The following is a 15435-nucleotide window of genomic DNA, read 5'->3' on the forward strand; positions in this document are numbered from 1 at the left end:
TTTGGTACCACCTAGGCCATGGACGTCCAGAAGAACAAACTGTCTTTAAAACACAGTCAAAATGTTCCTTAGATGTGAGGACAACAAGAATTCACATTGCTTACGGTCAACAAGTATCAGACAGGACATTCCTGGAAAACACATCACGCTTGGTAGAGAGAGTCAGAGAAAACCAGTAGGAAAGAGCTCTGGTGGTGCAAGCGTTGATGCATTTGGCTGTGATCTGAAAGGCTGGCAGTTTGAACCTACCCAGACACTCTTAAGAAGACTGGGTGATCTACTTCCAATAAATTACATCCAAGAAAACCCTACAGAGCAGTTCTACTGCCACACAGGATTGCTATGAATCAACATGGACATCAGGAATCCTACCAATGACAACCATGTTTTTTTCATGTCTGTGTGTGGCTATAAATTGTTCTCTGCTAACTGATTTTGCTATGTCCCAAAGGTGTTGGCATATTGTTATTCTCTTATTTGATTCAGTCATTTTTAAGTAATATGTTGTCAAATCTCCATGGATTTAGCTTTATGTTCTTGTTCTGTTGTTGATTTCCAATCTCAGAGTGTTGTAAGAGAAAACGGATTGTAGCATCTCAAAAGTTTTTTAATTTATTAAGACCTTATTTGTGGTCTATTTTTGAGTATGTACCAAGTGCGCTGGAGAAGAATGTATACTGTGCTGTTATTGATTGGTGCTCTCTATAAGTCTAAGACATCAAGCTGACTGATTGCATTGTTTACCCCATCTGTGTCTGTTTCTTTCTTGATTTTCTCAGTTCTTGAAAGAGGTGTATTGAAGGGTCCTACTACTATTGTTGAGTTTTCTCTCTTAAATTCTGTAAGGGTGTGACTGATGTATTTTCATGTCCTTCACGGAGGTGAAGATGTTTAATACGGTTATGTATTCTATTGTTCCTTTAATCATTATGTAATGTCTATTGTTGTCTCTCATTACATTATTTTCCTGGAAGTCAGGGATTAATATAACCATTTCTGCTTTTTGATGGTTGTCATTGGCTTAGTAAATTTTTCTTCATCCTTTAACATTTAGTCTATGTTTGTATTTGAGTTTAAGATGTGTCTCTTGCAGGCACAGGCAGCATACAGATGGGCCTTATTTTCTAATCCAGCCTGCTACATTTAATCAATTGACAGTCGGTGTTGTGATTGATATATTCAGGATTCCTGCTGTCATTGTGCTGTCTACTTGTCTGCTCTGTCCCCTCTACCCTTTTTTCAGTGGAATCATTGGTGTCTCGGTTCCTCCTTTAACTCTGTGCCGTTTTCGAGTGCTGCCTTTATTATATTGATTTCTGAGTGGTGCTTTCAGTAAGCTGCTTTAGGTGTGTCTGCTGCTGTTGTTATCCGTAACTGCCATCGAGTCAATTCCGACTCATAGCAACCGTACAGGACAAGTTGGGATTGCCCTGTGAGCTGCTGGCTTCCAACTACTGGCACAGCAGGGAGCAGTGCAGCTCGTAACCACTACGTATCCAGGGACCCTCTTCCTTAGTCATGCTCATCCCAGTAATACACTGTTTCTCATTTTAGCCTTGTTTGTATAATTCTTTTAATTTTTCCTTGTCTGGAAATGCTTTTATTTCTTTCTTGTACTTTAAGGATAATTTTACTGGGGATAAGATTCTTGCTAAGCACTTTTTTTTTCTTTCAGAATTTAAAATATGCTACCCCATTTTCTTCTTGCCTGTACAGTTCCTGCTGATAAGTCCAAGCTTACCCTTACCAAGTTTTCTTTGTAGGTTACTGTCCTTTTTTTCCCCTAGCTGCATCCAAGATTCTTTCCTTTTCCTTGAAATTGAAGAGTTTGACTGAGACGTCATGATGTTTTTCTTTGGGGATTAATCCTATTTTTGAGTTCTCTCACCTTGAATTGTTATTTTCCCCTACTTTGTGATGGGAAAATTTTATTCCATTATTCCTCATAGTATATTATCTTTAGATTTTTTTTCCTTCTTGTTTTGGGATCCCAATGAGACATAAGGTTGTTTTACTTAACAGGGTCTCACATAATTCTGACTTTTCTTGAATTCCTTTGCTTTTTTGGTTGATTGTTTCTCAGTAGTAATCAAGAGTAATTGTCTTTGAGCTTACAAACCTGATTTTCCTTTACTTCCACTCAATTACTCAGGCCCTTTACAGTGTTGTATGATTCTATTATCCAATATTATTTCTCTTCTGGCATTCCTTTTGGTGAGAGGGTTCCAGTTTTTCAAATCTTTTGATGCTCTATCCCTCACATTTCTTGAAAGGACCTAAACATTCCTTTGAACTTTATTTCTGGAAGTTCCAGGGCTTCTTTTTCAGGATACCCTATGGGGTTTGAGTGGTTTGGGTTGGTTCTTGTTCATGATTTGGGGGTGTCCTTTGATTGACTGCTGTTTCTGAGGCATCATGGTTTAGCTATAGTGGCATGTGGGCTGTTGCAAATTTTAAGGGTAGTTGGCTGGAAAGAGGTGTATCAGGAGCTGGAAAACATGCAAGGTAGAGAAAAAGCGAGAGATGGGTAACTGAGGAAGGTGGAGGAGAACACAGACAGTATAAAATAAAAGTTATAACAATAAGTGGTTATCTGAATAAGCCAAGAACTTTGCACAAATCAGAGGTAAATGTATTTTAAAGGGGGTAAGAAGAATTAATGGTATTGTGGAAATATAGTTCACAAGGAAAAGGAGAGAGGGAGTAGAAAGGCAGGAGAGACAGGAGAAAAGAGTAAGCAAATAGTGAGTCCAGAAAAAAAGGATTTATGCATATATATGTTTAGAAAAATTAGAATTAAAGAAGAAATAAATAAAGAAGAGAGAATAGTAAGGAAAACAGGAGAGGAAGAAGATAAGAGAAAAAGAAACCAAGAAAAAAGAAGGAAAAAGTATAAAGAGGCAAATAAGAAGAAAACAAAAGACAGGGGCATGGCTTGGGTGTGGATGCAGAGCTCTGTCGTTAGGGCAGCGTGCATGAGGGTGGGTTTGCGCCCTGGGGCGAGGGAGCCTGGTTTAAAAAAAGAAAGGTTTGGGTGGATGTGCCAAGTTTGTGGTGGTGTAGGTGGGTGTGTCTGCATCCAATCAGCAGGCATGTGTATCTACAGGGGAACTGGACTGAACAAGAAGCATAAGTAACAGGGAAAAAAGAAAAAGAAAGATAAAAATCTGAAAACCTGCCCTCATCATTTTCAAAACAACAGGTCCTCGTTATTTTCCCCTCCCTCCCTCCTCAATTTAACAAATTCTTGTGAAAAATTTCATGACCTTTCAAACAATGACAGCAATCTACTAAAAAAAATTCACTAAAATGAGAACTATGCCAAAGAATAAAATAATATGATACATAATTTTCAATGTATTATATTTGTAAATTGTACTTATGTTGAAATTTTAAAATATATTACAATAAAAAAACCCTCTAAAACCCAAACCATAAAAAGAATAAAAATTAAAACCAGAGTTTAGATGGGTTTTCTTGATCTTTCAGTAATGTTAATGTGTGCAAGTGTCTACCAGGCAGAGGAAGAAGGGCATATGGTGGGAGATATGCTGAAAAAGGAAGAAAAACAAAATGGGGAAAGCACTGCTTAAGGGAGTGCCCGCCCTGTACAGTGAGGATGCCTGCACTAAGCTACCCACTGGTTTACCATCCACACAAGGCCCCACAGAGGTTGGACTGGGTGGGTCAGAGCAGGGACAGGGGAGGGACTGCAACTGCTGATCAGGGGTGAAGGAGAGTAACAGCAAACAGGCATTGCCGATCTCCAATGTAAGCAACTTTGGTGTACTTAGCTTTTACATTGTTTCTCTGGCTTCCACAGGCACAGGACTTCCCTCCTGGTGGGATTTCTCTGGCAGTTGTTGAGGAGACCTTCCTGAGCTGATTACCTGGCAGCCAAATTCAATGAGCCTCAACAGTAATCGTTAAAAAGTCAGCTGCCAGGTCTTTTTCCTGTGGAGTAGCTGGGTGGGTGCGAACTGCAAACCTTAAATTCTCAGTTGAGGACTTACTGTTACCCCATAATCTCCTTAACGACTTGCAAATTACCATTGTTTAAGTTTTCACATGCGGATTGTTGAAGTAGTTGCCAGAACGTCCCTATGTAAGGTCAGCAGGCCTTCTTAGCTGCCATCTTCTCAGGGAATTGATCACAGCAAAACACTGGCAACCAAGAAACTTGGTCTTAGTAAGAATATTTCATTGTGTTCACGTGGAGCCTGTATTATTCCAAGAGACAGTTGTTAAAGTCAGGAAATGTGTGCATCAGGCTTGTATCCTTTCACTATACTTATGCAATGTGTTTGTCAAGCAGATAATCCAAGAAGTTGACCCATAAGAAGAACAAGGCATATGGATTGGAGGAAGGCTCATTAACAAGCTGTGGTATGCAGATTGATGCAACCTTACTCGCTTGAGAGCCGAGGATTTGAAGCACATGTTGATAATAATCAAAGACTGTAGCCTTTAGTATGGGTGATAACTCAACAAAAATAAAACAGAAATTCTCACAACATCCCGATGAAGAGAGAAGATACTGAAGTTGCTGTAAATTTCTTTTCAGTAGGATCCACAATCAATGCCTATGAAAGTAGTAAAGCAATCAAATGATACACTTGATTGGGCCACTCTGCTTGCAAAAGACGTCTTGAGAGTGCCTGGAAGTGAAGCTGCCAGTCTGCAGGCTAAGGAGCGCCTTCCCCAGCCGTGGCATTTCAAATGCCCCACGTGCATGGGAAGCTGGACAATAAGGAAAGAGTAACAAAAGTGGATGCATTTGGATGATGGTGTTTGTCAAGAGAACGGCCAGAAGTGCACGTGAACCTGTCCTGGAAGAGTGAGGAGCCATGGGCACAGTGGGTGCCCGCTGGGCTGCTCACCACAGTCAGCAGTTACAGGCACAGCCGCTCCGCAGGGGAAGGAGGAAGCTTTCTAGTTCCATGAACAGTTACACGTCTCAGAAACCCTGTCCTACAGGGTGGGCATGGGTCAGATTTGACTCCACGGCTGTGATGTGATTTTTTTGGGGGGGAAAAGTACATCAGGAATGCTCCTTGGAAGCACGGATGGAGAGACTTGTCTCATGTACGTGGAACATGTGATCAGAAGGGACTAGCATCATCTGGTAAAGGACATTAGACTTGGAAAGTTGAAGGTCAGAGACAGAGGAAGATCCTCAGTGACATGACTGACATGACGACTATGTAACAATGGGCTCAAACACGCCGGGGGCCGTGAGGATGCCACAGTGTCAGAAGCTAGCAGGAAAACAAAAATAAGAGATACGACTCAGGTCACAGAAGCTTACAGGAGAGTAGAGCCAAAAATCAGGATATGGGACTATCCTGTGTGTTCTCTGTCAAGCACTTCTCTCCCTAGGCCTAAGGGGAAGGAGGCCACACACGGAGAGACGTACATTAAAGCAAGCTGATGAGCAGGACACTGAGAAAACGGAAGAAGCCAGAGGACGTTTCCACAGCTCTCCTCTTGTTCTCAGCCCTCTGCCTGATTCTTCTGGTGAGCCATTTGTCCACTAGCTACCACCCACTCACTTTTACTTTCTGTCTGCATCGTTAGTGCTCCCTCTATCTTGTTTCACCTATTAGTTCACAATCGTGCTACTATAATTCCCACATTAAAAACAAAACACAAAAAACCTTTCCTTTACATCAAGCTAGCATATGCTTTCTTGCCTCCAAAGAGTTTTTCTCCTATCTTAAGCCCATTTCCAATCCAGCTTCTGATCCCACTGCTCCACTGAGGAACTTGTATCCTTCGTGTGTCCTGACCTCCCAGCAGCCTGTATCACGACAGCTAACATATTGGATTATCAACTTGCTTTTCTCAGTAGTGGAATCCTTCTACCCCAAATAAAATGTTCTGTAGCATATTTTCAAATCAATTAAAAGCAATCTGCTAAAAATATAGCTGCTTTGATAGATCAAGGGGTGGGGTGCCTACATTGAGTTCAAGCTTCAAATGCCAGGTAAATAGGTATTTCCAAACAACATGGATGACATTTTTTTAAAAGGCATAACCTATGAAGAAAAAACTCTTGATTTTAAATAGTCAATGAAGGAAACTCCTTAAGTTTCTATCTAGAAAATTAAGTATAAACTTGTTTGCACATTTGTTTCCACATCAAATAAAAAGGCAAAATGAATTCCTCTGTCTAGACCAGTGGCCGTGCCTCCTAGCATGAGGCCAGGTACTCAAATTGGTTATGAATAACAACTTACCAGAAACACTTTTTCAACACCGCCCCCTCCTCTTCCTCCTGCTCTCATTTAACTTGTGGTTTGGGTGAAAGGGTTCAGAGAAATTATTTTCCACTCCACGAATACAATAACATTGTATTTGTGGTCCCTTACATAACACACTCTTTCCCATTCTTCCTGCATTCCTCATTTCCACTTCCCCACTGTCCACCTGACCCTTCCTGTCTTAGGCTGAGCTCTGCTCTGGGACCAATCCTGCACTAGTGGTCCGACATAGCCGAAGGCTCTCAGGACACTATGACTCATCGAGCCCCCTTGTCAGACCTGTGACTTACCGTAGCTTTCCTTCTGCTGGTATAAATTGGGTTTTTACAATACGCCTGCCTGCTCTTCTGAAGGTAGCGCTTCCAAAATTTATGTAAGACTTCATTCTAAGGAGGGAAACGAGTGATGACTCACGTCAGGATAACAAATATACTAGCACATCTGCACCAAGAATCACTTCTACTTGACATAGGGTCTCCATTTAAATTTGTTCTAAGCTGCTTTAAGTAAATTGTCCTCCCACTATCAGGTATACACTAGACACTTAGTAAATCCTTTCCAAACGCAGATTGTAGAGAAGGAAGAGACAGTGAAGGTCATCTCATTGAATCTCTTCCTCTTAGAAGTCAATTAAGGGCCGAGAAAGAAACCACTTTATACATAATTATATCTCTAGCCATGTCACCCTGGTGGCTTAGTTGGTTATGCATGGACTGCTAACTACAAGGTTAGGAGTTTAAAACCACCAGCCACTCTGGAGAAAAGTGAGACTTTCTACTCCTGTAAAGTGCTCCAGACCAAGAAACCCACAGGGGCAGAGCTCTCCTGTCCAAGAGCCTCACTGTGAGCTAGAATTGACTCAACGGCAGTGAGTTTGAGCTATTTTGAGTTTGACACTTCTAGGCAAAAGAAAAATGACTATCAGCGTTATAGTCCCAAGAGAAAATCAAACAAAATAAACCCACTTTTCCATTTACAGGTAGTCCCCAACTTACAATGTATTGAAGTCATGATGGTCTGGCGGGTTTTCTTTTGTTATTTGTTTGTGCACATCTCATCTTTAACAATATGTACTACACACAATGTTACGCTCATAATTAGACAAAGTGTCATTCTCACATGCTCAATAACAGATGTGGACTATTGTCACAGATTGAATTATGTCTCCCAAAATGTAGGTTATAAACCCCAACCTCTAAGCCTCTGGTTAGAATTTCATTTGGGAATAGGCTGTGTTTGTTGCCATGAGGCAGGATGAGTGTAGGGTACCTATAAGAAGGGGTTTAATAGATGAGCTCAAACTACAGCCTGCAGGCCACATGCAGCCCACTGAGGATATTTATCCAGGTCGTTGGGTGTTTTTGTCCTGGTTGTTGTTTTTTTTTTACTTCAAAATAAGATATGTGCAGTATGCATAGGAATTTGTTCGTTTGTTTGTTTCTTTAAACTATAGTCTGGCCCTTCAACGGGTCTGAGGGACAGTGAACTGGCCCAGTTTAAAAATTTTGAGGACCCCTGCTCTAGAGTTCACACCCTGAATTCAGGCTCCTGTTCTTTACAACATGAGAAAATAAATGTTTTTCAAAGACACTTACTTGTGATCTCTCTGTAAGAGTAGTACTAGATAACTAAGTTAGAATTTGGTTCTGGGAGTACGGCTCTAATAGATCCCTACATCGCGGGAGCAGTCTTGGAATTGGGTAAAGCTGGAAGTTTGTTTGTTTTTAACATCATTTTATTTGGGGCTCGTACAACTCTTATCACAATCCATACATGCGCATCCCTTGTGTCAAGCACATGTGTACATTTGTTGCCATCATCATTCTCACAACACGTGCCTTCTACTTGAGCCCTTGGCATCAGTTCACTTTCCCCCTCCCTCCCCACCGTCCCCGCCCCCCATGAATCCTTGATAATTTAAAAATTATTATTCTGTCATGTCTTACACTGTCCGATGTCTCCCTTCACCCACTTTTCTGTTGTCCATCCCCCAGGGAGGGGGTTATGTGTAGATCATTGTAATAAGTTCCCCCTTTCTACCCCACCTTCCTTCCACCCTCCTGGTATCGCCACTCTCACTCCTGGGGGGTTCATCTGTCCTGAATTCCCTGTGTTTCCAGTTCCTATCTATACCAGTGTACATCTGGTCTAGCTGGATTTGTAAGGTAGAATTGAGATCATGATAGTGGGGGGGGGGTAAGGGGTAGGAAGCAAGAACTAGAGGAAAGTTGTATGTTTCATCGTTGCTACACTGCATCCTGACTAGCTCATCTCCTCCCCATGACCCTTCTGTGAGGGGATATCGAGATGCCTACAGATCCGCACTGTCCCTCATTCACAATGATATGATTTTTTTGTTCTTTGGTGCCTAATAACTGATCCCATTGACACCTCATGATCACACAGGCTGGTGTGCTTCTTTCATGTGGGCTTTGTTGCTTTTCAGCTAGATGGCTGCTTGTTTATCTTAAAGTCTTTAAAACCCCAGATGCTATATCTTTTGATAGCCAGGCACCATCAGCTTTCTTTGCACTTGCTTATGCACACGCATTGTCTTCAGCGAACATGTCGGGAAGGTGAGCATCATGGAATGCCAATTTAATAGAACAAAGTGTTCTTGCATTGAGGGAGTACTTGAGTAGAGGCCCAATGTCCATCTGCTACCTCAATATTAAACCTATAAATATGTGCACATAGATCTATTTCCCCATCCTCATATATGAATATATTTACGTATGTACATGGCTTTTTTTCCTCTTGTTCCACTATCATGCTCAGCCTTCATTGGGTTTTCAGTAATTCTTCTCAGATACATTGACCTTGATCAAGTCCTACCAGGCCTCTTACACCTTCCTCACCACTGATTTTTGGATCACTTGTTGTTCCCTTGTTCCTTGGTTTGTTAACACCACTACATTTACCCCCACAAGCCCCTCTCCCATGTGCCCTCTGAAACCATTGTGCATTGTTTTCTCCTCAGGGTTGTTTAGCCCGCCTATCTTATCTAGATAGATATGCAGAGATAATATGCACCAAAACCAAGGCAGAGCAGCAAAACAAAGCAATAAAACAAAACAACAAAAAAAAAGAGAGAAAAGCCCGTATAATGGTTCAAGTTGCACGCCCTTAGTGTCTTGCCTCGCTGCAGTGGGGAGTCAGATGGGGCACAATTCCCACTCTGTCTTACCAGTGTTGTCCCCATAAGGCTATGGGTCAGTCAGGGATGCCATGTCTCATTGTGGGGCTGGCCACATGGTCCTCTCTGTGCACTGGTTGCTCTGAGCAGAGATATGGTCAAGGCTTGGTAGCCAGGATGTGTTCCGCTCTCTCTCCCTCCCCCTTCATTTGCTCCCGTGCGCTCTGATCAGACCTGTCCTTCTCCCTGAGCTATAGCTTCAGGGCTGTCCTCTGAAGTAAATTCTTCAGGGGGGAGGGGTGGCTATCCAGGTAGTTGAGATTGGACCCAGCCCGTCAGACCTCTCTACTGGTAGAAGCTGAAAGAGTTTTAAGGTGCCTAATAGTAAATGTTCTGGAAGCACAGTTGTAGGTCATTGAATTAGGAAGACTGAGGAAGAAACGATGCATCTGAATTAGGGTGCTGGTGAAGAATATTGTCCAACTGTAGATAAACCAATCTGTCTTAGAAGAAGTACCCCCTAGAGGGCTCCTTGGAGATAAATGAGACTTGATCTGACACACTTGGGACATGATGTCAGGAGGGACCAGTCCCTAGAGAAGGACATCAACCTTGGACAAGAGGAAGGCCCTCAAACATGATGGGGAAGAGTGCACTGGAACTGGTGAAGATCTCTATATAAAAGTCATTTAAAAACTGACTTAACTATGGAAGCGTATTATATATGAATTTTGTATCAATAAAACTATTGGAAAACATTAGAGGAGGAAGGCCTTCAACAAGATGGATTTACACAGTGGCTGCAACAATGGGTCCATGTACTGGAGCGATCGTGAGTATGGTGCAGGACCGGGAAATGTTCTGTCCTGTTGTGTGCACTGGGTGGCCATGGGTGGGAATGAATTTGAAGGCACCTAACAGCAATAACAAAATTGTAATGGTGAAAATGCTCAGCTGCTAACCAAAGATTCAGTAATTCAAACCTACCGCCCACTCCATGGGAGAAAGATACGATAGTTTCCGTCTATCAATACTTGGGGTCCTGCAGTTCTACCCTGTCCTATAAGCCACTCTGAGTCAAAACCAACTCAAAGGCAGTACGCAACAGTCAAAGCCTAGACAATCGCGGGATGTGCTTCCTTCTGTCGCACACAGGGCCTCTGAGTCCAGCCAGCTGAACGGCACCTCACAGCAACAACCGCTGCCTTGAAGAGACTCTTGGTGGAATTACCAATGGCCAAGGCTGAGCAGGAAGTGAAGGGGGCTAAGGGAAAGCTTCCATCATCCTTGAAAACACCTAGGGTGCCAGCAGCAAAATGTTCCCAGAAATGTGGACATTAATATGCTTCTGGCGAGACTTTCTGAACGTATGACTGAGCAGTGGAGGAAGGGCGATGCTTTGGATTATGTTCAGATGCTGGGTGGGTGGTAGAACTTGTGATGAACAGACTATCTGGTGGGGAAATTCCTAAGCATCATCTTAAAGGACCACATGGTTTGTCCTTGCCACTTATATAGCAAAGTGTGAAAATAAAGAAATGGACTTAAAAATGAACTGTGCAAAATGAAACAGAACTTTAAAAGATTTGAAAAATGCTTTTGGATAAAATAAAGATACGTTACATGTCTCAGAATGTTCACCAAGTAGGTGGAGACACCATCTTTTCTTAAAGAGACAAACCTATGACCAGTGGGTCTAACCAACTACCACAGTAGACAATCCATCGGTTTAGACTGAAGGGACAAGGAAGGAATAAAGGAAAGAATATTAGCTCTTGGAATTCTGTAGCAGGACCCAGGCCTGCAGAGCTAGCTTCATATGCTGTTTTCCAAGAAAAGCCAAGGCCCATCCCTGGAGCAGCTGGCAGAGCAGCAGGGCTGTTGGAAGGACACAGGAACCAGAGCTGCCTTGCTCCTACAGGGTGGACCTTCAGCCAGTGGGGTCTCCGTGGGCAGGATCAGAGTCTTCTGGATCTCAGAGGGTGGGGGGCGTAGCCTTATAGGCTTCAAAGAATTGCATCTGACCAAGTTAGGTGTGTGGGGCTGCTATTACAGTGTGTCAGGGGGTTGGGGCCACTGCCCAAAACTGAGGAGGCAGGGCTGCCATGCCCAAGGGGCAAACCAATCAGGGCGAGGCATGGCTGCCCCTCAGACAGACTAGGAGAATGGGGCTGCGGGCCTGGAAGGAGACGCTGAAGCCCAGAGCCAGAGTCTAGAGGGGAGGGCCAATACCCAGGCTGTCTCAAAGAACAGAGGCTTCTATTCAAGCGAATGTAATTTGTCCTCCTGGATGTAGACCTGGGTAGTAGTGCCTGTTAGCCCTTCTTTCTCTCCAGTTTCTGCATTTGTAATAGAAACATCTGCCTTGTGCCTTTTCCACCACTGTATTCTGGAAAAAGAGAACGTGTATTCCAGATTCCATGCTTCACAGATGAAGAGGAATTTTGCCCCAGAATGAAATACACCGTACTCATTTGATTTAGATGATTCAGAAGGGTTGTTTTTGGAGTTAAGACTTTTGGAACGTAATGGGGTGACCGTGCTTTGCATGTGGCAAGGACATGGATTTTGGGACCCAAAGGGTAGATGCTTCAGACTGAACGATGTCCTCCACATATGTGTTTTAAATCCTAATCTCTATGCTTACAGTTATAATCCCATTTGGGACTGTGTTGTTGTCGTTATGACAATGAGGCAGGATTTGTGTAGGGTGTATCTTGAGTTAAGCTCTTTGGAGAGATTCAAAGATATTAAACAAATAAACAGAGAAAGAGAAGAGAGGTGGGGGGAGACACATACCAAGACACAGGAAAACTGCCCAGAAGCAGAGACTCGGAGACAAAGCCCTTCCTCCAGAGATGACAGAGAAAGCCTCCCTCTACAGCCCCACTCGCATTCAGATTTCTAACCTCCGAACCGGTGAGAAAATAAATGTGTGTGTTAAAGCCACTTACTTGTGGTAGTTACAGTAACAGCACTTGATAACAAAGACAAATGTTACGATTGACTACTGAAAATGCTGCCACATGGCAGGCTATTCAAACTGAAAAAGAAAAAGGAGAACTGGTGGTACCTGACTTACAGAAGAACCAATTGACGACAAACTTGTCAAAATGGAATCCCAGGAGGTAGGGGCCCTCCCTGTGTTCATCACTACGACCCTGACAGCAAGACTGCAGGATAGCCAGGCCTTTCATTTTGCTGCTGAGGGAATCCAGGCCCAGATGATCCCAATCATAAATAAGCAGAAGAGCCATGGGAAGGATCGGATCCCAGGGCTGGGCTCTTACTGTAAAGTCAGTCCATGCCACACAAGTGGCCAGGCTGAACATGTATGCTCTTGAGTCCATTCCAAATAGGCTTTCCGGGGTCCCTGATGAAGTGGGTGGAGGCCACCTGCAGTTTCACAGCAGTGCAGTAGCTATTTGGAACGGTTCATAAAATGTATACATGGGATGACTATGGGGGAGGGACTGCGCTCACACCCTCAGAGGACTGCAGCTTACCTTTGGTCTGTCTACCACTTCCTGGTTCTTCGACATACATGTAAACCCCACTTCCCAGCTAAACGGCATCTCCTAGCATTCATTCTCAACAATGTGCAAGAAACGGTGCACAATGCTACTTGTTGCTAAATAATTGGCTTCTTAAAGACTTTCTGAAATGATTTCAACTAGGGGAAGGAATATTCAATTCAAACAATAGCATGGGTACTACATGACTCCAGAGAGCTAACACTTGTTTTAACGAGCCCTTCACGGGTGACTGGGGCGAGCACTCAAGTTTGAGAACCCTGGGCTTACTATGTCCTTCCTCAAAACATGCTCTCTGGAGCTCAAGTCCTGAAGCGCGCAATGCAGACAGACACCAACAGACGCTGTTCTCAAAGTGGAGATAGCGCATACAATATCCCGAGAAATCAACAAAGCACATCAACACAGAGAAAGCGCCAATAGCTCTCTCAAGTTATTTACTTAGATCAGCGCTACCTAAATACCTGACGACTAACACACCTTCTATTTCCTTTAGCATCTATCACTTTATCTATGTCCTGTAGCTCACACTTAGGGAATTGGTAGACTGGCAAAATTATGAAAACAAAACCTCAGTAAATGATTCTTTTACTAGCTCAAGCATTATTATTGATAACACTAAATCACATTTTTGTTTTAAAAAGTTTTTGAGCTAACATTTATATACAAATGGCTTTACCTTTAACTCTGGGCCTACTCCAAGGGCCTTCAAGGCTTCTGCTTGCTGACAGAGTATGTGCTGAAAACCTTCACACACATACCAATCCCAGCCTTTCTCTAAAGGAGAGAGAACATAATTTAGATGTTACTCCACAAGTTAGACAGCTATAATGTTACTACATAATTCTAATTTGTGATTTTTACAATATAACTTGCAGTTTTTCATATCTCTGAATAAGATTGCATTCTTATGTTCTCTTTTTTCCAATCTGGAAAAGCTGTAATACATATATTAAAACTAAGCACCAATAAAAAATAGTTGATTACATTTTAAATGTTATTACACATGCTTTTTCCAAAATGTCCATCTAAAAGCCAGAAAAAATGTTTTTTAAAAATATGCTTTTATGGCCCCACTATGAGAAATGATGCCATTCAGTGATTAAGGGCGATACAGGGGACAGCACCGGAGACACAGTGTGGGAATTGCACCTGACCTGATCCCACCACACCGAGGCAAAGCACTGGGGGAGTGCAGCGGAAAGCAAGGGAACGGAGTGGCAAGGTCCCCAGGGAATGCTGAAAGTGGACTTTGGGGCCAGGGCGTGGTGCCCCAACAGACTGGACTGGAAAACGCTCCTAAGGGCCAGCAAAGGATCCCTGAACTAACTACAAGCTTTTCTCTTGTGAAAAAAAAAAATGCTTTTAAAACATATAATTTACCGAATCAATGTCTGAAAGAATCCAAAATAAGTCCTCATCCATTGCTTCTACCACTCTTCTATCTGAACTCACGAGAGGAATAAGGAATGCATGAACAAAATCCAAAATGTGATGGACGGGAGTCCAGGAAAGGACAATCCCTGTCTCGCTCATGGCCATGGTGTCAATGGCAACTCACAGTGACGCTGTAGCACAGGGTAGGATGGCCCTGTGAGTCTGAGACTGTCGTTGTGTATGAGAGTACAAAGGCTGGCCTTTCTCCCGAGGAGTGGTTGGTGGTTTCACACAGCAGACCCTACGGATTGCAGACCAATGCTTAGCCACTGCGCCACCAGGGCTCCTTGCAAAGGGCACAGGGCTGTTTAAAGAAAATAAACTATCTGACGGCACTCTGCTATTCTAGAAATGGCTCTAAATTACGCAAGAAACAGTGAGCAAAGGAAACACTTATTGATCTCTGCCTAGACGACAGATGCGCAGAAGGTATTTTAAAATAGGTTATTTTCTTCAATCCTCCAAATAATCCTAAGGGATTGTAGAGAAGTAAGTCACCACAATAGACAGAGCCACATGTGAACTACTAGTTAAGTAAAAAGTTCAGTCTGTTACAACCCCTCACTGTTTACCCCTCGTTGCCAGACAAGCACCGTAACGCTCAGGAAACTACGGCATCAACCCTTCCGACACGGAACTTCTGAAGTCTGTAACTGACCCCCAGATCTCCTTCCCTGAAGAGTGCCTGAGAACTCCTACCTCTTCCTCATCCAACCTCTCGAGACCTCCTGGCCCCAGTCTTGGACCAGGTACCAACAGGGTGACCCAGGAAGCAGCTCTACTCTGTCCTTCAGAGCGCTGCGTGGAAGCCAACGCCATGGCAACGGGTGGGTGGAAATGTAAGAGGAGCCTCAAGACGTCTGTGGAAAGGGAACTGAAACATCACGGAATTTTCCCACTTCCTTTTGGAAGGCCCCTTGTCTCTGGATGGCATTTTGTGTGTTTGTGTATGTGCTGCCTCAGGTTAGGAGAGTGCACTGTCATCATTCGCATCGGTTCACACCTGAGCGTCAGTTGTAGGCCATGCTACAGAACCAGCATCCAGGAAGACTTCACCTCAGATTCT

The 15435-nt window shown here is 43.2% G+C and overlaps 1 protein-coding gene across 2 annotated transcripts in view; it reads right to left on the minus strand.

The window, feature by feature from the left end:
* TAF1B (TATA-box binding protein associated factor, RNA polymerase I subunit B) overlaps positions 1–15435 on the minus strand; it is a 63569-nt gene that overhangs the window by 45239 nt on the left and 2895 nt on the right. The window contains exons 4-5 of one of the 2 annotated variants that reach the window (XM_075557114.1): positions 13612–13709; positions 6554–6649 (exon numbers count right to left, since the gene is read on the minus strand). In XM_075557114.1, the coding sequence (XP_075413229.1) occupies positions 6554–6649; positions 13612–13709 (194 nt within the window). The remainder of the gene's footprint in view (positions 1–6553; positions 6650–13611; positions 13710–15435) is intronic. The other variant, XM_075557115.1, reaches the window with a different exon arrangement.

The sequence above is a fragment of the Tenrec ecaudatus genome, chromosome 8, assembly GCF_050624435.1.
Source record: "Tenrec ecaudatus isolate mTenEca1 chromosome 8, mTenEca1.hap1, whole genome shotgun sequence".
In the NCBI taxonomy this organism is placed as follows: domain Eukaryota; kingdom Metazoa; phylum Chordata; class Mammalia; order Afrosoricida; family Tenrecidae; genus Tenrec; species Tenrec ecaudatus.